The sequence below is a fragment of the Sinocyclocheilus rhinocerous genome, unplaced genomic scaffold, assembly GCF_001515625.1.
Source record: "Sinocyclocheilus rhinocerous isolate Xijiao unplaced genomic scaffold, SAMN03320098_v1.1 scaffold1444, whole genome shotgun sequence".
NCBI lineage: Eukaryota > Metazoa > Chordata > Actinopteri > Cypriniformes > Cyprinidae > Sinocyclocheilus > Sinocyclocheilus rhinocerous.
In genome coordinates, this window is record NW_015654934.1 from 96,211 (window position 1) to 121,831 (window position 25,621).

Consider the following 25,621-nt stretch of genomic DNA (forward strand, 5'->3'; position numbering starts at 1 on the left):
CGTGGTGCGGGCTTCCTAGGAAGACAAAGTTTGAAAGCCTCGTCCTCCTTTTTCTTATCGTCGCAGCGCTGCTGCATTAGTGCGACGGCAGGACTGAAGAGAGCCTGGTGAAACTCAACCAGTGCTCCAGTGATGCGCCGCTTCTTGCTGTCAGGGAGACCGGAATGATTAAGCCACATTGCGTGCTCTCCGACCACCGAGAGAGCCATCGAGTGCCCGCACGCCTGGACAGCCTAAGGGGCATTACGTAGAATGCTGTCATTCACTGTGACTATCTCCTTCCAGAGATCGGGTGATAGCGCCCCTTTATCCAGTTGTTGTTCCATGTCGACCAAGAGTTTGGCCTGGTAAGCGGATAGCAGGAAGGAGACATTGCCTTACCACCAAAGTCACCCATATTGAGATTTGCCATTTCCTTAACCACAAGACCTACAAGACCGTATTTGAGATCGAGCGGATCTCCCCAGTAGTGCTTCATATGTTTAGGACATGCCAGGAGGATGGGAAGAAGTTTTCCATCATACACGTCCCTTTCTTGGTCCAATGCCTTCTGAAGCGCTGGACATTCAATATTGAGGTGAGCAGCCGCTCGCTCACAAAACTTGACTAGGACCGATTGGGACAGGGCAGCAGGAGCATTAGCCTGATAGGCTACGGATGACGGGATGGCCTCCTTGTCATCCGAGTCATCGAGAAGGCCTGCCTTGTCCTCGTCCCCGGAGCTGGGTGGCCCGTCTGTGAAATGGGAATCAGCCAACAAAATATCCTCAAAGGGGGACGGGTTGCATTGATTGGCCCAGCTCAGAGAGGTAGCACCACGGGAGGCCCCCGGGACCGTGCCGGTGTCACCTTTTTCCCCGTCTGAGTCAGACAATCCCAAGTTGACGCTCTGAGTAGCGGCCACCTTGAGCATCCGACGCAGGAGGTTCTTAGCGAGCACTAAGCAATGGTTACAGTTCTCCAGGAAATTGATGGCTTCTTGAACGTGTTTAAGACCCATGCAAACAATGCAAAAGGGATGTGGATCCCTAGCGGCGATGAGGGCACCGCACGCAGCTGGGCAGGCTTGCGACTGGTTGTCCACAGGTACAGCCAGATTCGATTTCAAAAGAGCCACGAGTAGCAGACCGTAGATGGAGTGAGGAAAAGGAGAGGTAAGAGGCGGGCAGCCTAGTAACAAGTGCGAGCATGGACAGCTTTGCAGAATAAAACAGCTGACCTGGTAAAAATGACAAACCCGTCTGGCGGAGCCTGATCCAAAGATGTGTCCTCCTGTAGACAATAGTGAAGTCATACCAGCAAGTTGTGAGTCAATTTCCAGAGGTCATGAGAAGCGAATGTCAACTGAGGAAAGGTAGTGTGTGCAGGAGCTTTATGCGCTCGGTTAATGGGCGGTCCCATACCTGCCATTGGGCACGTGCTCCTGTCTGTCAAGCAGACTTGGTGCAATTGGATGCTTCTGCAGAGGTCAGGCATGGATGCCCTTCCCATAGGTGGTTCACGAACATGAGATGATGAAAGAGAACTATAATATTGACCAACATCGTTAGGTGGCAGTGCAGTGTCTATAGTGCGTTCAAGTCATGTCAGAAAGATCATATTTACGAGTTGAACACATATGAAAACCACCACGATGTCGAATTGGAAAATGTTCCCAAGTTATGAGCTTGCCAATTTGTTGAAATGAACAATGTGATGAAAATGTACAAATACAAAAAAATACATATACAGGTACATCTCAAAAAATTAGAATATCATGAAAAAGGTCAATATTTTTTGTCACTCATTTCAGAAAGTGAAACCCATATATTATATAGATTTATTACACATAGAGTTAAATATTTCAAGCCTTTATTTCTTTAAAATTTGATGATTATGGCTTACAGATAATGAAAACCCAAAATTCAGTGTCTCAGAAAATTAGAATATCACATAAGATCAAAAAAAAAAGGATATTTTAAACAGAAATGTCAGGCTTCTGAAAAGTATGTTCGGTTTCACTTTCTTAAATGAGTGACAAAAAATATTGACCTTTTCCCTGATATTCAAATTTTTTTAGATGTACCTGTATATTCATTTTACAAAAAACCTTATCAATTGAATAAAATGATTAAAAAAAAATTCGACCAAATGACTTGAATGCACCTGCGATGTAATCATGAATTCCCAACTTGTAAATACGAACTTCCCAAGAGGACTTAAACGCACAATAACACAGTTGGTATCGGCACTTAAATTACACGTAGAACAGTGATGCTAACGTGGCTAGTTACAGAACTACTGAATGCAGTTAGGAAAACATCCAATAATCAGTTTTAACCGCTTAACAGTACAGAGTTAGAAATAAAATCATATTCATCCACTTGCTCTATGATACGAGGATCTGTTTTGACTCATTGGGAAAAACTATCATCTGACAACTTCAATGTTTTCTGAGTTTTATTTTCAAATATAAAACAGAATCAGAGACTTGCTTTCAATAAATACAGAAATTTGATCAAATGATGAATGTAAAATGAGTGCACACATTAATGGTTGGGATAACAGTGATTTATGAAAAATGATCCCAGTTCATCATATCATACCAAGATGGGTTTTGAACTTAAATGTAGTGATATTACTGGCAGTCCTTGAACTTGAATGCTGGGAAATGGATTTTGGAAATGCTGCTTTCACTTGAACTAAAAACATGAACGTTTGTGTAATCTTTGGGCTATTTAGAAAATATTAGGCACGTCTTGGAGAGTCAAAGTTTTCATTCCCGTTATCACCATGTCAAAAATGCCACATTTGACTACAAAATCTGATGTAACTGCATGTGAATTGAGGAACATCCTGTGAGATGAAGAATCCTGAGCAGTTTACTACCTACAAATGATGGCACACTGCAAGGCTAAAGGTACAAAATTTTCCTTAGCTAACCAAACATCACATGTTGCTGTGACAATGAGAACCAGAACTACGACAGATAAATCACAAAGTCCAGTTCAAAACAGTAAAGAAACTGTAAACCTGTTTCCATGCTACCTTATGATGAACATTTGTTTGCACAAAAAGTACTTGTGCTTGTCTTCCTGACATGATGGATTGTCGCCCCCTCCCAGGCCTGGCACAGCTGAAAATACGAGAAATTCTTAATCAAGTCACATCATCATGCTTTAGGGATGAAACCATTTGATTGTGACGAGAACTATACACAAGTTTCTGGTTTTGAGGAGCAGCAATCCCCAGGACCCACAATGGGATGAGGAAACCAGTGCAGAGATGTTAAGGTGTCCTTTCCAAGCTAGATAAGGCTGTGGGAAAGGCTACGAGTCCTTAAGCATACTGATGCGGGCAAAGATTTTCAGTGCTGGGCCCAGTTTGATGTTCATGGTGCTCATGAGATGATCCTCTTTGAGGAGCATCAAGGCCTGGCCATCGATCTCCTGAGAGCGAAACTCTTCGGCGATCTCCTGGCAGCCTGGTGCAAAAGAGAGATTTTTTAGTGACTTTTAAATCATTTGTGATCCAAAAAAGCATAGGAACATTATGGTAGCTACCTGGCAGAGACCAGATGAATTCATAGACGTCCTCGACATTCCACTTGGTCGGGTCGCTGGCCAGGAAGTGCTGCGTCAGGAGAGGGAGCTCTCTACTGTGATCGAATCTTTCCTCATTCTGAAGCCTTTGGGCTCCAAAGCTGGAGTTGGACAGTGGCGAAATGGGCTCTTCGAAGCTGGACATGTCTGAGCACTGGCTGGACTCACCGTGACTTGGATGAGAGGGGTGTGGGGATAACAAAGATGCTCCCATGGTTGTTTGAGCACTTGGATTCTATGAGAGAACACAAGTGAGACAAGTAAGCACATTTCTGCATAGACAAACCCAATGGGACACTGCAATGAGACAGGAAGAAACAGCGATTACCCATTTCCTGACATCCATGCTGCTGTTATGATGATTGGCGTTGGAGGCTTTCTGTTTCTTTGGGTTCTCCGTGGTTGATTTTCTTGGGAAAAGTCCCATTCGCTTTGTGCACCCAACATTATACCTAGTAGAGAAGAAAAAACAAGTCAAACAACCATCCAAGCATGTGTTGATACAAAAACTTATATAAACCTATATGCTACAGAAGAACCCACATACCTCTTTGCACACACCGTAGAACAAAACCTCTTGGACCTCTTGAAGTTATATGCGAAGTCTACATTCCCACAGAATTCACATGACAGCATTGGCTCAGCATTCTGATTAGTCAGCTCTACGAAAGAATTTACATGGCTGATTGGACAACATTAGCAACAGTCAGAGCATCAGTAATCCATCAAGTGTGTAACTAAAGGCTGGAATACATTACACAACACTACACAATCTGAACAGATTTGAAAACACTAGGCATCATATATTTGGTGACTTTGTAAATGGTTACAAAGAAAGTAGGCATCAGACACTAAACGACTGAGGATCACACACTATCAGACTTTCAAGTCAATCCGAACACAACAAACTCACACTGAAATATTAGATTGCTGTTAGTAGACACATGACAGATGAAAATAATAGGTGTTGAAAATAAACATGTCTTATCGTCTGACTGAATAGAATTATGAGTCTGTGCCCATCATACACAACATAATTTTCTATGAAACCTGTCAACTCATCGGCAGACTAGTTCTAACTTTGGGCAACTACCTGCATCTCGTCCAAACTGTAAATCGTGGCAAAAGTCTTGTGGTGTAGTTCTGCCTTAAAGTGACCTTTACCTTGCTGTGAAAGATCGTCCATCTCAGAGTCTATGTTTTGAAAGGTCTGAGACTGCTTCTCTAGGTCTGAATAAGCCTGATGCTGCTTCTGCTTCTTTAAATTCTCAATCAACAAGGATGGACGTTCAACCTGGATAGATCCACAAGGTGTTGCATAAAAACATTATTCATTACACATGGCATATACTGCATGCTCACTGCTTTTGAAACTTCTACCAAAGTCTGCAGATTTAAGTAATGGCTGTGGTATATTGTCCACTAGAGGGAAGTGTGCCTCTTTTAATAAACAAGGACTTAAAATGAATTTATTTTAAAGCAATAGTTTACCCAAAAGTCATGTGACTTTTTTCTGTGGAAGACAGAATATATATATATATATACATTTTTAATTATTGTATGAGGACTAGGGCTGTCAAGCTCCAAAATGACAGAAAAAGTGATACAATTAATTATGTCCATAAAACACTACATTCCAACTATTTTTCCAGTATTATTTGACAAAGGTGCTTTTATTGAAGCTTGACAACTTAAGTCCTCGATTCATTGTAATTAAATGCAAAAGGAACTACCAGCACATTATTCAAAACTTTTCCTCGTACTCCAAAGAAAGTCAAAATGTTACTAGCAAGCGGAGTGACTTAAGCTGGATACCTACAATTTTACCACGGATTTAAGTTACTATTGTAACACACTGCAGGAACTATATTATTTAGGCTTTTGCTACTTCATTACAAACAGAGCAGCTGTAGTTGTTTCTAACACAAATAAGTTAGTTTTACAAGTGACAAGTATCTAAGCATAACAATGAAAAGCATCTCTTTAATAAATATAGTTAAAACACTATAGTTTTATTAAATACAAACTATGATAAATTATCATGAGAGAACCCGAAACAGAAAACGTAAACACCCAGAGGGGATGGACTGAAATAAACAGCACTCACGGGAAAAGGCTCAGCTCCCTCCTGAATCACGAATCCCTCGATGACATGCGTGAGGATCTGGGGCTTTACTACCGCCTGTGGCGGCGGTTTACTCTCGCCATTTTGCGGAGCGCTGCCGGTCACCGTGGGCGCATTGTTGCCGCTGCCCGAGGTCATGGCTGGAGGTGAGCCCACACCTGCCTTCACATTCAATCTGCCTGCTGAACACGAGCACAACAGCATCCATCAGAAACACCATAATACGGACGGCAAGTCCGACTCATTTCATCGAATCGGTTCTTTAGAACAGCTCGTTTCAAAGATCCGGTTCAGTGATAATTTGACGTAATTGCGTCATCGTGTGCCCCGTGACATCTCGCCGTGGCATTTTAACACCGTTCCAAAAGCCGTATCGCTGTTTAGTTTACTACGTTCTTTTAGTTTTCAATAATAATGGTGTTTATAGTGATTTCGGGTCTCATTCCAGTTTGTTGTTGCGATGATTTAATCATTTCGAAATATGATAAACAATGGTGAAATTAATTTACATTTCTTTGCCGAATACATTTATGTACGTTTTTATTAAAATTATGTTTATTAAAACTAACCCCATTTCGCGTGTGTTCATAAAACTGGCATACAATCGCGTAATAAACATTTTCAGTGTGCTTTATCTTATCAGAGAACCGCACCGAACGCTTCAATACTGTTCGTGCTCACAAAAGGTTCAGAACGGTTTTATGAACCGGTTCTACAGATTCATCGAAAAGACCCGACTCAAAAGAACGACCCATTCACGCAAATCCATGACACTCTTATAGGTCCCCAAGTGTTTTTATAAAACGTGCGAAAGGTTAGCGTTAACGCACACTGTAATATTCATGATACATTTATAAACTACTCTGCATTATTTGCTCACATGCAGTTGTGAATAAAACACATTCACGCCAACTGAAACCACTTGCTTATTTTACCAGCTTTTCCATCTGATCTGTAACGTCTGCACACAGCAAACTGATTTATGAAGAGCTATGCGACTATTATTATATACCATCTAAAAAGGCCTAGATTAAAAAAAAACTGAAGTTTCTCAGCACTACCCGTTTTGAAAAACTGCCAGATTTTACGATTGTACTGTAACGTAGCAGCTCTATTCCCATGCTTCCTCGAGACGGTTCAAACACTCACACTCGCGTTCAAAAAAACATATCGGCAAAGACCAGTCGCACCCCTCCGACCCAGAACAAGTGGCGAGGAACTTTGTAACTTTATATCCCGAACATTTGGCAGGGTTTCCCACTGCAGACAAACGCTCACGCACAGGCGTCCTGGTGATTGTCAACAGCACACGCCTTTGTTCCGCTCACGCACTCTTTACTTACACTTTCAAGCGCCAAAAAAGGAAAACACTAAAGTGAATTTAGCATTCCAAAGCTTCCGAGTACACTTCCATAATCCACTGGTGTTATATACAAAGCAGTACAGCAAGTGATCCGATCCAAACTTCTTGTGTGCGTAGATTTGTTTGTTCTAACCGATTCCCTCAATGTGAGCAGCGGGGCCGCTCTCTCTAATCCTCTTTGTATGGGGGAAATGAATAGGAAACATTGCGCAGCTGCGATTGGTCCCACACGCTTGGAATTCTGTCCAATAGCAGGTCGCATTTAGCACAGAGCCGTTCCGTAATTGGTTAAAATTTGTGAGCGGCTCCATGACAGAGGCGCACGTAGGCAGAAAAAGAGCATCTAGTACTCCATAGCTATCTTTGGAACAGCATCTAGCATACTACTCATACTATTTTAGCAGCATGGAATGCCACATTGCAGTTCGTTGGACTTTCTCATTTAGTTTTATGAATGAACAGGAAGCAAAAATCTAAATGATCTCTTTCTTGAAACATTACTTGATTGGACTGTCAAAGTTGAAATTTTTACATAAAATAAGATGTTATTTGTTTCTGAGATAACTCGTTAAAATATGAGGTTATTTGACAAAGTGTAGCATACTACTGCTTGAAACCTTTCTTATAGTAAGCAATATACAGTATATACAGGTATCCTAGTATCCCAATGATATAGCCAGGTTTAGATCAAATGTTGCATGTATTTAATTGTTAGTTTATTCATGCCAGGTCCTAAACCTATGTCTATTCTTTGTACCAATAAAACAACCTTATACTAATAACCTCGACCAACTAGAATGCCATTTATTATGTATGTATACATAATACAAAGTTACATGCTAAAGTCTGCATGAAATCAAAAATTGACCCCGTTTACGTTGTTTGAGCACATTAGTAGTCTTGTGGTGAACAATTAATCCATGCAAATTAATCCACATGAAAAAACTAATTGTTCGTCTTCGTAATCTTTAGTCAACATCAGAAAATGTAACCACTCCTCTCTAACCATCAGTCTGTTGTGAGTTAGAGATTGTGAGGAGGTGCGCTAAAATCAAGCCCCATCCTCTATTTTTTTCCCTCATGCAATATTCAGTTTCAATGGGAAATACATCACAATACTGAAGTAAAGCCATTTGCAACTTCTGGTTGATATGGACTTCAAAGATAATTACACTGTTTTATGAATGTAAAACGCTTATGATTGCAGACTGTTTTTATAGTATAAAAACAGTGAATTAAACTTCAGAAAATAAAATATATTGCAAATAAAGTTCTCTCATTAACTAATTCATCTACACTACTGTATATGTCCAATACATCAATCGAAAAAAGTACATTTTTAAAAAAGTAAATTTTTTATAAATCTTTTTTAAAAGCTGTTTTAGCTCTACCCTGCATTAGTTGCAAGATTATATCGTATTGAGAGCACACACAAATGTTTCGTTAAGAGGGGTCTAGGGTTCCTCAGGGACAAAGGAAGACCCAGGGTAACCCAGGGTGCATGTTTAGTGAGTCTATCGCTCGTAAGATATACAATACCACTCGTGTGCCACACTCAGCAGCTGGGAGTCGGACACAATGGAGTCTAAGTATCGTAAGCTAAACCCTCGTCTCGCACTGCAATGTCAATGTCTGGAGCCATTACATTTTATATTTTGCAAGCTATTGAAATGTAGTAATTGATCAGGTATAACCACAGCAATTTTTTCCAGCTAACATGGAACATTCTCAGAACTTTCACTCAGAAACATTCTTGCAAAAGTTCTCTCAAAATTATGAACATGCATTCTTCCAGGAACATTAATAGAACCTCAGTTCAAAGTTACCTGGTCTTTAATAACGTTTTCAAAGCATTAGCACAAAAACCTCATTTATACATTGTTAATGGAATGATTTTCAGAAAAATTTTTGATTGGACTTTCGGCTAACGTTTTATTTTTATTTTTTATTCATACTAAAGTTAGATGGTTCACAGAACATTTAAAAGTAACTTTCCCATAATGTTTGCAAAATAATAAAAAGGATAATTCCCTTCATGTTTCCTCTAAAGTTCACATCAAGTTCACATTCACCTCTATACTAGCATAGACATACTCCATTAAAGTATATACTTTTTAATCCCACACATGAAAAAACACTAACCCCCGGTTTCACAGACAAGGCTTAAGCCTAGTCCTAGACTAAAATGTAAGCCTGGGCTGTTTCAACTGAAAGAAACTTGCACTGATTGATCTTAAAATATGTCAGTGCACTTCTTTTTTCTCAAGATGCACACCAGTAATGTTTTTTCTAAGGCATGTTTATAAAAATTACTTAAATGTCCTAATTGAACTATGGCCTAATCCTGGTTTAGGCTAAGCCCTGTCTGTGAAACCAGGCCTAAATGTGTTTGATCTAAAACAAAAGATGCATTAAAACTTTTATGAATGCACCATGATCCATATCAAGCGAAATTATCTGAAGCCAGCATGATACAATTAAAAAACATGACATGATTTATGCCTCAAGTGCTCTGATGCCTCAAGTCATTTCCGTTCATAAAAGAGCAGTTTATCATCATTCATAATTTAACTCTTGAGGTTAAGCCTCCGACACACCTGCCAGACAGCCAGAGTGTGTCCACCTTTATTCTCACGGCCCAACCGAATACAACGGAGCTCAGACCCTAATCATAGCAGAAGCTGTTACACTCTCACAAGAGCAGCGACCAGACAATAGATATTGGGGGTGTGACAGATTTACTCTTCCGCTTGAGGGGAGAGCTCGCGTTGATGGCCTTTGTGTTTTGTGACTGGCAAACCTACCGATGGTGGTGACATAGTAGGCCCTCTTGTGTCTGGCTAGGTCAAGATTGCTGCAGGAGTCTTACCTCTTGCTTTTGCAGTCGGTATAGCTGGATGTGACCTGGATGTTTTGATATTTCATGCCTTTTTATAAAAAGATTTTGCATGTTGTATTTTATGGTGTGATATATTTGTGATATCTAAATCTATAATAAAGTGTTTAAGATGAAAGAATTTAATGGTTGATGTGACATTCTCTTTTGAGTTTCAGAGAAACAGAGCATGATAAATCAGCTACACTGAAAAAAAATTGGTGTAGAAACAATTTTCACTCAGAACTCAGACTCCACAAAACCCCTGTTATCTGCATCCTGGTATTTGAAATTATTCAAAAGTTAGATTTTCAACTGCTAAAGCTGTTTTTATTGTGGCTTTGATGTACTAAATATATTCATCCATTATTCATTCTGATTACATTAAAATGGAGCCAACTTGGCTTATATACTGCATGTATTAATCAAAACACGAACAATGCTTGCAGGGATTGATCAATTAAAAACCATTAAACAGTATACAAACCTTACCCTTTTTGAGCTAACAAACTAAATAAATGGAAGATGAAGATGAAGCAATGTAATAACAAAATAATCAGTACCTTCTGTGTTTTCTGTCACTTGACTTTGTTGAGATTGTTTGATCGACTCGCATTGTTCTGTCTGGGTTGGCACATGAATTGGTATGGATAGCATCTGCGGTTCAAGAGGAACAGGGGTGTCCTTATCGGACACATCCTGTGTGGCTACTCCCAGCTGGAATTAATGTCAGAACAGGACATGGTCAGAATAGGAGCAAATAAGTGAAACTAATACAATTAGGATACATACAAATCAAAAAACGGACAAATACATGATGTTCAATCCACTTACTTGAGTTTGAACTGGCTGGATCTGGACATTAACTGCAGTAAGCTGTAGAGGTGCTGCTTTGCTCTGGCTCATGGGTGGCTGTCCATTCTGGGCAAGTGCCTGCTGACTCACAATAGTAGAATGGAAGATGGAAGCTTGGTGGCAGGTAACAGGCACTTTGGGTACCAGAGGAATAGGGCACTGCTGAGGCTGAGCTGGCAGGGCAGGCTGAAAGGCTACAGCTTGCACTGTGTGAGGATGAATGGTGGTGGCCTCTAAGAGCTGCGCTTGACCTCTCTGCAGTATCTGAGGCTGCTGCTGCTGTATCACAAACTGCTGCTTGTGCTGCTGGAGCAGCTGATGGGTCTGAATTTGGGTATATGCTGGAATAAATATAACAAAAAAAAACAATTATAGTTAATGGCTGATGTTTCAGTTTCAGAGAAACATGCAGTATGATAAACCAGCTATACCACAGTAAATAGACTATACACTCTTAAAAATAAAGGATTCCAAAAGAGGGGTTTCATAGCGATGCAACAAGAGTCATTTTGGATTCTCCAAAGAAAAAAATTCAGCGAACAATTCTTAAAATATTTTTTTGTGAAAAATATATGAATAATCTAAAGAACCTTTTTCCACTATAAAGAACTTTTTGTGCAATGTAATTTTTCCAAGGATGTTAAAGGTTCTCCATGGAACCATTGATGCCAATAAAGAACCTTTATTTTTAAGTGCATGAAAAATAACTACATAAAAAATATGTTCTGCATCAAACTATCCATATAATTGGTATTTTTATTCAAGCTTGCACCATCAGCTGTTGGTTGGGTTGTTGTGCATAAGGAATTTCCACTAAGTAAATTCATCTAACAACAGAGAATTCACAACTGGGTTCAAATTCTGACCCAACATGTATACAGTATGTTAATTTATATCACCTACAGGACAATAGATTTGGAAATTGGATGCGTATATATTTATTATAAAATATTTTGCTTGGTCGATTTTATATATAAAATTGCCCCAATATATGTCCCAATATATAATATATATAGAAAAGTCTCCAAATATACCTGAATTCACCCCTATATATATATATATATATATATATATATATATGAAACTTTGACATCTTGTTCAAGCAACACAACTAAGTTGAACTGACTACATTTAAACAATGATGGATCATTTTAGACAAACCATTTTACCATACATTATACATTCATTAAGTAAAATAATGTCTTACTGTAAGATTTAAGACTATAGCACTACATCCTAAATGTGATGCCCGTGAGATTCCCGGAGGGGTTTTCATTGTTCGAGCAGGTTTTTCTTGCTGACTTGAAGTTAATGGGTTCATTTGGCTGAATTCAGCTTTCTGATCTGGAATGTCAAATGTAAGGTGTTTAAAGCATAGCTCTACTCATCCACTCGTGAAGCGCCATATGACCTGGATGAATCAGATGGCTCCAAGTAACCTTCAGTTAGACATACTCTGACAGCTTGTGCTGCGGTAACTCAAGAGGAATGTCAGCCTAATTTGTGCAGGACCTTAAATGTGCTGTGAGTCATTTTAAAATGTTGAAACTTTCTGATCCAGTCCTGAAGAGCGTAAACAATGTGGCACTTTTAATATTACTCTGTTTGGCTCAACCAATTGTTTAATTTTGGGTGGCGGGACAATCTGTTTGGTTGAACAATGGAGGACAGATGTTTTGGACTGTTTGACATAATTTGCACAATTTCACTTGATCTTAAGCTTTCCACACTCTATATTAAAAGATTACATTTGTGCTACTAAGTACTGTTGAGACCGATAAGCATTATTACTCAAGAAAATTAGATTCTCATGGAATGCTTTGCCTCAAAGAAGAAACAACTTCTGATAAGGCAAGCGATCAAACGTAAGGGTCTTGAAAATCAAAATCCTCCATACAAACAGAGAGTCTGTTCAAAGGTAGTGGGAGTAGGCAGGACTACAAGGGTAACAGAGGGCTGAGGGAGGGATGCTGCTAGAGGGCCATGGCAGATAATTCAAACAATCCAAAAAATATGAATACTAGATCTTGAGGAAATCGAACTGGGAATGGATCTAATAAAATTAATTTAAGAGTTAACAAAATAATATATTGGAACTAAATATGAACAATATATACAAGTTTTTACAGACACATCTAAGGATCCACAGAATGGCCAGGTGGGGGTAGCGTACATCATCCCAAGGTGGAAAGAGTCAGGAGGGAAAATAATATCAAATCATGTTTCAGTGTTTACAGGAGAGTTGCTAGCAATTATGATAGCAATGAATAAAATAATTGAAATGGGACTAAACAAAACTCTAATACGCTCAGATTCAAGTTCAGCCTTATTATGCCTGGATGCTCAACAGTCAGAAACTAGACACGATATTGTCTTGGAGATACTTCTGATATTATATATGTTGCAACAGACAAATAAGATAGTTCCGTTTTGTGGGTTTCAGCACATACTGGAATGGCAGGAAATGAGGAAGCAGACAAATTAGTAAAACAAATGATGGCAAAGGAAAACATAGATATGCAAATTCTGTATAGTAAAGCAGAACTCAAATCAATAATAAAAAGGGAGATAAATAAAAATGGGCAATCTTATTGGGATAATGAGCGAAAGGGCAGGCATCTACATTTAATACAACAAATGGTAGGTAGAAGAAAGAATTCAAGAGGGAGAAGGAAGGAAGATTGTATTTTTATTTAGTGTAATAGATATACAGAGGAAATAAGTATACTAATTGACGAACTTAAGGAGAAAGGTGAACAGCAATTAACATTAAAGGGGTGGTTCAGTGGTTTTTTTCTAGGCTTGATTGTGTTTATGGGGTGCAGTCTAACATGTGTTAATGCTTCGTTTTTTAAAAAGCTCATTATTTTTCACATAATTTACCTTTATTCCACACCGCTCTGTCCCTTCTCTGAGAAACACGCTGATCATTTCCTTCTTTTATGAAGCCCCTCCGAATCGTTTGAGGGGATAGTCGATTACTACAATTTCAAAAAAATACTTGATTATTTCATAATATAGATAGTTTATTATTATTATTATTATTCCTCTTCTCTGGGCTGTGAGGGACTTTGGCTGTAGATGCAGGAGCTGAACACGCAGCAACATCGAAAGCTCGAGTCCTGATAGGTCTGGGGAACAGGGTCCAGGGATGTGCACGCATACAAGGGTACATTACTGCGCGAGCACATTTAGAGTTCACACTTTCACTGCATAATTTAGTCTATTAAAATACATTTAGAATTCCCAAACAAATTCAAGATAAGGGGGCAAATATGCCCCCATATGACTTTTATACGTCTTTTATATCATCTGAAATTGTTAATATCACATGAAGTGTACAGTTTTTTCTCCAAATATCAGTACTGTGATATTTGTGATATGTGTGATTTTTGATATGTGATAAATGTGATATTGATTTTATAAAACATTCCAATAAACAAGTTAATATTAATTGACTTACATTTTAGACACAAGTTCCTGTTTTTTCTCTATTTCGTCAACGAAAATAGTTTCAAACAAAGCCAAAGAACTATTTTGTGTTTCTTACTGAACCAATCAGCTGTTTGAATGAATCGGTTGAATGAATGACACAATGACTCACTCATGCAGTGATTTGCCGCCACCTACTGGCGATTTTAGGTTTATATTTAAAGTATATTTTGTTTTGTTTTTAAAACATCAAAACATTGTTTATGCATTTGTAACTGCATGTTAAATGCATTCATTTCCTGCATTAAACAGTCTGAATAAATGCATCTAAATGCCACTTCAGATGCAGATTCTGTGCCACCTATGCATTGCAAACACAAATTTTGTTGATACTGATTTCATTTGATTGGTAACAGGCTACAGCCCTATAGCGTCTTACTATTTGAATTTACTGATTAAATTTAAGAATTTGACACAAAAGATGATGCATATATTTAATTTGGTTAGAAAAATTATAAAGGTAAAAATGCCCATAAAAGGTAAAAATCTATTTAAACTTATTGGAAAAGTTCATTTCTGTTACTCCTGCAAACTAACCACCTCACAGAATATGATGAATATCAAAATCTTTGGGAGTCAGCTATCCATGGCAGTCCTAAACCTGTCAAAGTACCAACACAATAACTTGTTCAGTAAAATGTTGTCTAATTATCGTTATCAACAAAATTCCAGAAAATATCGAGATATAATTTTTTGTCATTATCGCACACCCCTAAGTGGGAGTGTGCTTTGTATTATCTATGTGCTATTCTGATAGTTTCAGAATTAACACAATATTAGATAGTGTGCCATATTCGCACACTCCTCTGGCAGATTGTTAAGTTCAAAGCATTCATAGAATAGCAACAACAGATGCAGGCCTTTCTTTGAGCTCCGAAGACCACATTCTGGTTTAAGTTCCACCCATGTTGATAAATAATTAACTGTTGCCCTTTCTCAGCCCAGTTTAGTATGATGAAAAAACAAACGTCTGCAAGACTTCCTGGCCTTTGAGGCATAAGTGCTAAAGACTAGCATTTCCCTGTGCTTCAATACTGAGTGCTACTTCAAACACAAGTAAAAACAAAAGAATTCCATTTATGTCTGTAGAGACATATACAGTTTTCTTTTCTTGTAAATACAAGTGTTTTTGATGCTTTTAGTGTATCGCACATACTCGCCTTTTCAAGACGTGTTGATATTCAGCTCAAGTCAGTTCAGTTTAATAAGAGTGTTGATGTTCACCAATTATAAAATGTTCATCAATTATAAAATTAATTTGATTCAGCTAAAGCAGCTCTGCAGAAGACAACTGTCATTATCCAGCTCAATTTATTTTACATGACATAGACTCTTTAGTTAACTTCACGCTGCCAAAGTTGTTTGTCGCAACAAAGGGTAACCGTCAAAGACATCAGTCTACAGCCCTGGGTTTAACTCAAACCCTGCATGATTAAACTCACCTACCTGTAATTTTCTAGTAACTTTGAAGACTTTGATTAGCTTGCTGAGGTGCTTTTGATTAGGGTTGAAGCTGAACTCTTGCAGGGCTGGATTTGAGGAATCCTGGTTTAGAGCGTGACAATACATAAACAATTTGAAAATAGGACAGGTTTCTTTTCTCTCTCTCACTGACTATTGATTTAAGTCCCAAAGTGAAGGCGGAGGTACTCTGCTCATGTACTGACGTTATTGGTCTCTGAAGGAAAAGATCTCCCAACCATTGTTCATTACAGCTGATTAAAGAATCTGTGGGTCCACAATCTCAACCTTGATCAAAATGCTTCATAGAGACCCAACACTTCAATTTTGAAGTGGTAATTCCAAGAAATGTCTGGTCTTACTTAGGTTTCTCTCAAGTCATGGTCCAAATACTTTCATGCCAGTTTCATGCTCCTGGCTATATGCTTTTCTAGTTTAATGAATTCCTTATGAAGAAATCATGGGCAATGGGAGAGTGAGCCATTCAACACACCATTTACATTTACGAATTGGTTTCTCCATAGACTTTTCCTCTCTAAATAATAGTATTTCAACCCAGATTTACCATAATAACAGGTCTTCTTTTAGGAACTACTAGAACTGGGCAGATGTTTAAACAGAGCTGAATTCAAGTATCATAATGCTATTAGTATAGTACATGAAACTCATTTAAGCAACAAGTGTGTAAAGCAAAATATACAGATGGCTGGTGTTGCCAGTAAGTACTGACCCTTCTCATGGCTCCAGTGGTTTCTCTGGGTTTTTCTATAGCATTTCTGTGTGTATATTGGTGCTTGAACCCTCTCTGTCAAGCTTTCATGACAGGAAATGGTCAGGACCTTACCACATGCACAGAAACCCACACCCACAAATATGTAACACATTAGCCCGCTTATGGTTTCCATTTGTATCGGATTTGAGTGGTCTACTGAAGGATTGTTTGTCCTGAGTGTGGCATGTTGCTATTAATATGTCTGATGTGCTAAGAGATTAACGGACAAGAAATGCAAGAACAAGAACTGAAATATCTTGAAATATCTTTAAAAAGTATCTTTCTTAGGAACCATTTACACAGGACATTTTCTTGGTTTCGAAAAAGGACTAGAATAAAACAGAGCACAGTGGTTTTCAAGATGCATATTTTATAAGTTTAACTGGTTTTAATTTGACATGCTGTCTTAAACCTTGCATTTGTTTTATTCCACAACATTGTCTCACATTTTTAAGTGAAAAAAGTGTTCTGTGTAATGAAGCAAAATGCTAAAAAAAAGACTAATGCTAAAAAAGTGATTAAAAGGCCTAACACGCCCATCTCATATATGCTTACACTGTACAGAAAAAAATCTGAAAAACGGATAATGTACTGGCAGAAAATTACCAGTATGTTTTGCCTTAAGTTTACGGACAACCCTGAAACACAATGCAATGCAATGCATAATTCAAATACAGGTAAAAAATAAAAAATAAATTTCATATGGAAAATCCCTTCATATTAACACGGTATATTGGCCTGTATTTTTATATAAGCCCTTTATATTCCTATTTCTCTATGTGTTTCCTACATGAAAACCAGTGGAAATATTTGGTGTTTTTTATGCAATGAAAATCAGGATGAGGTTGGGTCAGCCTCTAAAAGTCTATGGTTAAAAACATTATATTAAAATGACATTAATAAAACATTATACTATTTTGTCTAAATAAATTATAATCAAAACATTAAAAACTAAAATCAGTTACCCCTATTAGTTGTCATGACAATTCATTAGCTCCACCCCCTTGTTAGCCTTGTTAATCTGCGTATATATACTCCTGTGCTTGCCTTGTTCAGTGTCAGTCGTTGTTGCTTTCCCGTAGATCAGGGGTCTCCAAACTCGGTCCTGGAGAGCCGGTGTCCTGCAGAGTTTAGCTCCAACTTGCCTCAACGTGCCTGCCTGGATGTTTCTATGCCTCGTAAGACCTTGATTAGCCAGTTCAGGTGTGTTTAATCAGGGTTGGAGCTAAACTCTGCAGGACAGTGGCCCTCTAGGACCGAGTTTGGAGACCCCTGCCGTAGATGCTCATGTCTTGGTTCCCTGGTCTTTGTTCCTGTTCTGCGTTCCTGATTTACTTGTGTTTGTTTTATTTAATCATTAAACCCTGCTTGCATGTGGATCCGCCTCATCTCACTTTCATTCGACCCTTCATTACACTGATATTCTGATATAACTGATATAACCTGATATAAATTATTAGTGTTTTAGAAGATTAACTTTAAGTGTTAGATGACAGCAAACAATTGTCATCTAAATGCAAATGTAAAATGTAATTAAATAAATAAAAAATCTCTAATATCAGATGATAACTGATATGCCACCAATATGTTGTGCATCCACGGGTATAATGACTCACTAATTTGTTTATATTGTTGATATATACCACTAATTGAATGTCAGTAATTCAGGGGTCACTTTATGAGCATCTCACTTTACTAGTACGTGGGGAAAATTGTGTTGCTGCACCAAAAAGGCTATGCATCTGTCTCAGTGATAAAGGATATCCTTTCAGAGAAGCCTGACTTTGGGGGGCGCAACCAAATAGAGAATCCCACCAGCCACAAATACACACATAGCAGGTGTGTTATCGTGAAACACTGCCGCCCAGTGTGCTCCTCAAGACCACTGGCACAGCAACCCGACACCCCGTTTAATGCTCAAGGCCAGATGTCCCTCACACTCAAGCTTTTCTTGTTGCTTTCACTCCTGCATTAGGAAGACAATTGAGACACTACGCTTTCACTAGATCCGCCCCTGCTGCATGCACGTTAAGACAGCACTCGGGCAGTGATGGCTCACCTGTGCTGATGAGAGGATGGCTCGCCACCGAGGTCACATTGGGACACACGTTAAGTTCCCTTGTTGTGAGGTCACTGGTTTTGTCATTTTTTCCCACAGTATCTGAGGACATTTCTGTAGGACTGCCCTTTGCAGCAGCTCCCTGAGAGTTCAGCTCCGCTACAGGACTCTTCAGTCGGGCCACTGGTTGGCTAGTAACAGAGAGATGCGCTGATACCCCGGGGGACTGTTTCACACTCAGGCTCTGTAACTGAGACTGAGAGAGGGAGGAAGTCAGTGCCCCCTGCTGGCCACGAAGAGCCAAGTTTTGTATCTAAGCAGAGAAAGACAGAAGTGACTTTGGTTGGGTGTCCAAAAAACAGCATATATTGATATAGATGTAAGTCAGGCTGGTGTATGTCAGGGTAACCTGTCCGCTGGTGGGTGGCGTGTTGATTGACAATGCAGAGGTCTCCGGCTGAACTGCAGTGATTGAGGCAGTTGGGGTGAAAATTAGCTGAGGGGACAAAGGAACAGCTCGGCCTAGGCTCCTTGCTACTTGCACAAGATTGGTTTGCTGTGCCTGGAAATCACACCAAAAATGGCTACTTTATTCGAATGTATGAGTCACATAAATACTAGGCTATCAGATTTGACTTCAGAGAGAACACTTGAGCCATTTCAGCTGTTACAGTGCTGAATAGTGCTGAAAGTTCTGGCAGATCTCAAACAGCTCATTTACTGCTAATCAGTTCCTAGCCAAAACTGTGTTTGAGAAAATAGAGTTGATGTGCCAGTGAAAACATTTTGGTCTGCATCCTTATTGGGTTTTTTGAAAGAGCTGCAGCTGTGCCATGTTTACTATTCAAGGCCAAATGACAAAACACACACACACACACACACACACACACACACAATACAGGAGAAGTAAAAGCAGACCACTGTAAAATGAAGGCAAATGCCAATTATTTTTCCATTTTCAAGGAAATTACTATTTATTCATGAGGAAATCTCGAAGAAGACTGTCTAGTAGCAGTGCATTTGACTAGGCATTTCTCTATAAACCACACTACAGTGAGCGCTGCCATTAGGAAACCAAAATGATCCGTTTATATGTAGGATTTGAAATGGGACCACTCCACAATTCCACACAGTGTGTTTGGGTTTACTTGACTATATTTTGCCACCATAAGTTGGCTAAATATGACAAAACCTTCTTTTGGGCACATTTAGGGACATCGTTGTTTGAAAAATACTTTATTATGCTATTAAATAATCATTATATATTATTATTATTATTTTGTAAATGTATATATAATTTATTAAGTCTAAATAATTCAGCCGGATTCAATGTGGTGTTCAAATGTAATAAAATTTAATGCCATGCAGTGCAATAAAACAAAATGAAAAAAATAAATAAATTAATAAATAAATAAATGTTACAAAAATGAAAATACCCATAACAAACAGACAGACACAAAATCAACAGGAATATCTTCGATTGCTAGCTAGTAAGTAACTGGAAAATTAGTGTTTACTATTGTCATTTTGCATTATTGACACACTATTTTCCTAATTAATGCTGTTCAGTTGCTTTGACACAATCTGTATTGTTAAAAGCGCTATATAAATAAAGGTGACTTGACTTGACTTAAGTAAATCTTATCGTATTTCTCTTTTGCCTGCTTATGGAAGTTGATGTTATTTTGTTGCACTTTTTCCGATTAGCTTTTCTGTCTTTTTCTGTCTAGGTTTTAAATTATTATGTGACTTGTTCTTGTCTGATGGTGAATAAAATATCTCCATTGACCTTTCATGTCCCCAGCGGTTGTGTTTGCAGACCTCCACTAATGCCGTCTTACGAGGTGATCAGCGAGCGCGCTAATTAAACAGCTTTCTATGACCTTCTCCTCTTCCCGAAACATCATCATTATCTCCGATCTCTCCAGCAGCTTAAACACTCCGCCCAATCCAAATGCTTCCTGTGCCTCATTTGAATATCGCATGAATATTAAGCAGCTCATGAATATTCAGCAGAAGCGCCTGTCGCGGTCACTTGGGAAACAGACTGCTTTCCTTCAGGTCGCTGTGTGAAAAGCTGCATTGTATATTTCTGCTAATGTTTCATAAATATTAAAAGAAAAGTTTGCGGACACTCCGAAACTCAATTCACACACACACACACACACACACACACACACACACACACAATTAATTAACTAACTAACTAACTAACATGAAAAACTGGCAATTTATTAATATATTATAAGTGTCTTTTCTTTTTTCTATTTTTCTAATTAACAAAACATTCTTTTTTGGAAATATTGTTCAAATTAGTACTTTTATAGATATTCGCAATGCTCACTTAAAGGGGTCATAAGATGCAATTTCAAATTTTCCTTTCTCTTTGGAGTGTTACAAGCTGTACTCCACAATTCCACACAGTGTGTTTGGGTTTACTTGACTATATTTTGCCACCATAAGTTGGCTAAATATGACAAAACCTTCTTTTGGGCACATTTAGGGACATCGTTGTTTGAAAAATATAGAACAGTACAACCCAAATATTCAGATGTGTGCAGCACATTTTATGGAGGACTGTTTCCTGATCCTGGAAGAGTAGCCTACAATGCCGGCTGTTCTGACTCACAGTCTATAAGTACATTTTCATATTTAAGGAATTTGCCACTGATGACTCAAACGTGAGTTTTGAGCAGTGTAGAGTAGTGCTTGTTGTTTGTCATTTCTCCGATCACAAATGCAGACATGGTTTTATGTTTACGCGGCGCGATGCAACGCAACGCGTAAAAAGACAGTATAAGTCATTATAATCCGTAATTATGTCCCCACTGGATGCAACAAATGCCTCGTTTATAATGTTTTTTTTTATGTTTTTGTCTCATCGCTTCGGCCGGGACAAGGCATCACAGTATGGTAAGGGGTGTAACATTTCCGTAACACGCTTGAGGTATTCGGCCAATCACAACGCACTGGATAGCTGGCCAATCACAGCACACATCGCTTTTCAGACCGATGAGCTTTGTAAAAATCGACGCGTTTCAGAAAGGCGGGGCATAGAGGAGAAACAATAATGTACAGTATGTGGAAAATAATGTGTTTTTTGAACCTTAAACCGCATAAACATCCTTTACAATATTCCTTTCACTAGTTTGTTAGTGACATTATCCTCCAGGACAAGTAAAGTAAAGTAAAGTAAAATAAAATTATGTTTCATAAAATAAAATGAGTCATGTTTAATCTGTGCTCATTATAATAAGCATTATGTACAAAACAATAGAAGTCTATGGTATGTCTTTATTTAGAAAGCACATTTGTACAACATGCGGTTGTGTTGTGTGTGTGTGTGTAAGAGGATTTACCATCTGAGCTCGTAAATACATCTGTGCTTGGCTGGCGGTGAGTGTGGGTGTGGAGGAGTTTCCCAGCAGCACAGCCTGTTGGGAAATGCAGACTGGAACGGAGCTCCCGCTCTGGGCTCGACTGATCAAATGAGCTGCCGCAGGGGATGTGGCAAGGTTTATCTGTTTCAACAAGAAAAAATCTTAAAACATATGCTTTTTACTTTCTGAAATCTATGTAGTCAAAATAATTAATCATAATCTTGACCAAAACATTACAATTATCACAATCAGCCAAAAATGAAGGAACCTCCCAGGTAAAAAAGCGGTTGCCTGTAAGTAATGCCCACTACCATTTTTTCTGTAGCACTGGAGACTTGTTGAGTGAGATATCAATGTCAGGTTTAATAATACTTACAGTGGTTTGGGAGGCCACAGTCTGCTGGGATGTAGTGCCATTCTGACTACAGCTTTGTCTTCCTGCCACTATACTAGCCTATGGGGAATGAATGAATGCCAGAGAAAGAGAGAGAGATGGTAAAAGAAGGAAAGACACAGAGACAGGTCACAAGTCAAACCCAGCACTCATTAATCAATAACAACAGCACCGGAGCAAGAGAGAAGGGAAGAGAGAGAGAGAGAGGCAGGAAACAGATCCCTCATTCCCACAGCAGAGTGTGAACAGCCTGCCACTCAACTCTACAACCACACAATATATTCAACCATACTTTACTCCCCAAAAGGGATTTCCATTTTGTGAACCAAAATATTTTTAATCTCTAAAAATATTTTAAAAAGGGTCATTATTAGTTAATTGCTTCCAAATAAATTAAGTTTATGTTGTTAATAAAACAATGATAATTTAAGTATGTTTTACCAGAAATTACTATGTAAGTCTTTCCACTTCTACATTTTTTGTTTAATTCAATGTTTTACTTGCCATTTCTTTGTTATTATTTATGAAATATACTAGCAATTTCGGAGTCAAAATTGTCTCACCACCATTTTTTTAGTGTAGGTATTAAAGGATTGGTTCACTTCCAGAATAAAAATGTCATGATAATTTACTCACCTCCATGTCATCCAAGATGTTCATGTCTTTCTTTCTTCAGTGGAAAAGAAATTAAAGTTTTTGAGGAAAACATTCCAGGATTTTTCTCCATATAATTGACTTCAATGGGAACCAATGGGTTGAAGGTCCAAATTGCAGTTTCAGTGCAGCTTCAAAGGGCTCTACACGATCCCAGCCGAGGAATAGGGGTCTTATCTAGCAAAACGATCGGTCATTTTCTTCAAAAAACTAAAAATTTAAATACTTTAACCACAAATGCTTGTCTTGCACTAGCTCGACTTCACGCATTATGTAGTTACGTTGGAAAGGTCACGCGTGACGTAGGCAGAAGTATCCGACCCAGTGTTTACAAAGTGAATGTGCAAAGAAATTCAAATGCCCTTTACAAAACAAGGTAAAACAATGATGTCGGACGATTTCAAAGTCGGAGGACAAAATGACATGGAGTTTTTCGCCCTACCCTACCTTTCTGAACCGGAGTACACAGACGAAGAGCTAACCGCGCGTGACCTTTCCGTGATTACATAAATGCGTGAAGTCGCGGACGCGCATCACGGAGCTAGTGCAAGACGTGCATTTGTGGTTAAAAGTATATACATTTTAATTAATTTTTTTAGAAAATGACCAATCGTTTCGTGGGATCGTGTAGCTGCACTGAAACTGCAGTTTGGACCTTCAACCCATTGGTTCCCATTGAAGTCCATTTTATGGAGAAAAATCTTGGAATGTTTTCCTCAAAAACATTGATTTCTTTGCGACTGAAAAAAGAAAGCCATAAACATCTTGGATGACATGGGGGTGAGTAAATTAAAAAAGGACATTTTTATTCTGGAATTGAACTAATCCTTTAAGCCATTTTTCATATTTAGCAGTGCAGTTTCATGTGTCCATCAGATATTGAAAACATTTTTTAAAAAGAAAATTAATTGAATATAGGTGTGAGTTTTAAATAATTTCACTAGATTTGGTTTGAGTGAATAGCTATTGCCATTTTTACCATGTGCACTTCTAACTAAGTAACTTACTAACTAACTAACACGAATAACTGGCAATTTATTAAGAAATATTAAATGTCTCTTCTTTTTTCCCATTTCTTTAATCAAAATGTTTTAAACAAAACATGCTTTCTTTGAAATATTGTTCAGATTGGTAATCATTTTTATACTCTAGTGTTCTCAATCTCACTTTTCATCCTTGTGCAATATTCCTTTAACTAGTTTCTTAATGACATCATCATCAGGAAGTCACATTATTTTGGTGTGAAAATAAAAGCACAAACCTCAATACTGGCAAAGGATTTGATGAATTCTGAGATGTTTTGTTGTAATAAATAGTTTGTGTCTCAAACATTTAATGAAATGTGTATGATATTAGCAATGGCTTAGCTGACTTTAGAGCTTTATTTCCACCTGTTAATTTAATTCACAGCAATATCCACTGAACAAACAACACAAACTTGACATGCTGACCAAAAATATAAATCAAATTGTTCCTTAGGTGTTAAGAAATGCTTGTTCCCTTTGGTTTTCTCAAATATCCACAGGATGTGGCTCTGCCAGAGCAGATTTTTGTTAAATGTTGCAAAACATGCCTCTGGGCATTGCAAAGAATCCCACATCAATACTTGTCAAAAGAGATGAATGACCCTGTACATGAGTTACTGACTGCACAATTCATAAAGAGCCCTGAGTGATTTTCGTTAGACCTTATCTGCTTTTATCGTCACACAATATTGTATTTTAACCACTACCTCACTATTTTCACATACAGTAAAGCACTACCTGATTAAGAGCATGCTTGTGCATGCACATTTCTTCTGTTTCATTAGCATGTCAAGTGATCACTGAACAAACTATTTCTTTCATCTTTCCGAATGAAACGCTTTAAGGAGAGACAAACAAGAAAAATATTGTCTGAGCTGATCAAATATTAGAACAAGAATTAGTTTGTTAGATCAGAGAATCATTTTTGAGTAAATATAAAGTACCAGCATGCATTACGCATTGCCAGTAAGCTTGAGCAAGCATTTAACAGATGCATATGTTGATGTATGGGGTCCAAAAGTCTGATTCCAAATCTAATTTAAATCTGAAAATATGTATGAAAAAGAAACTTTATGGCCTAAAATGATTAAGTAACATTTACGATACAGCACTATTTCTATTCACCATTTCTATAGTTATATTTTCTTTAATCAAATTTGTGACATGAATTTATTGTACAGATGGTCAGATGTTCTTCTACTGAAGCTCAAGATGCTGTGTGCATCATGCTGGAGAACATGATCATCAGGATTTACACAAACGTGAGGAGTTCTTGCAGCTCAAGTGCAGCCTAAAGCAAATCATTTTTAATGGCTTTTGCATTCTACTGTATATGTCTATGACGTGTGTGCCCACCTGCTGCACAGCAGCCAGATTCAGGTGCTGTTGCTGTAGTGCTGCAGTCTGTAGCATGAGGTGTTGTTGTTGAGCTGCATACATCTGCTGTAGATACTGAGCTGCTGCTGTGCTGGGCTGCCTGTTCAAGGCCTGCTGGATGACCTGAGTAAGATGAGATGGGATAGGATTACTAAATGAACATGTGAAAATTATTCTTCTCCTAGTCTACTAAGTCCTTTAGGGCATA

General features: G+C 38.3%; 1 protein-coding gene across 5 annotated transcripts in view; it reads right to left on the minus strand.

The window, feature by feature from the left end:
- Positions 1 to 2,424: 2,424 nt before the first annotated feature.
- The window catches only part of LOC107717766 (polyhomeotic-like protein 2), a 45,224-nt gene continuing 22,027 nt past the window's right edge, over positions 2,425 to 25,621 (minus strand). Inside the window, exons 3-15 of one of the 5 annotated variants that reach the window (XM_016524603.1) lie at positions 25,393 to 25,536; positions 22,340 to 22,417; positions 21,943 to 22,104; positions 18,993 to 19,145; positions 18,584 to 18,896; positions 10,779 to 11,140; positions 10,508 to 10,661; positions 5,689 to 5,885; positions 4,746 to 4,875; positions 4,129 to 4,243; positions 3,910 to 4,033; positions 3,543 to 3,816; positions 2,425 to 3,463 (exon numbers count right to left, since the gene is read on the minus strand). In XM_016524603.1, coding sequence (XP_016380089.1) covers positions 3,309 to 3,463; positions 3,543 to 3,816; positions 3,910 to 4,033; positions 4,129 to 4,243; positions 4,746 to 4,875; positions 5,689 to 5,885; positions 10,508 to 10,661; positions 10,779 to 11,140; positions 18,584 to 18,896; positions 18,993 to 19,145; positions 21,943 to 22,104; positions 22,340 to 22,417; positions 25,393 to 25,536 — 2,361 coding nt within the window. In that variant the 3' untranslated portion in view covers positions 2,425 to 3,308. Of the gene's footprint in view, positions 3,464 to 3,542; positions 3,817 to 3,909; positions 4,034 to 4,128; positions 4,244 to 4,745; positions 4,876 to 5,688; positions 5,889 to 7,049; positions 7,336 to 10,507; positions 10,662 to 10,778; positions 11,141 to 18,583; positions 18,897 to 18,992; positions 19,146 to 21,942; positions 22,105 to 22,339; positions 22,418 to 25,392; positions 25,537 to 25,621 lie in introns of those variants that run through there. The other 4 variants (XM_016524602.1, XM_016524604.1, XM_016524607.1 and 1 more) reach the window with 4 other exon arrangements.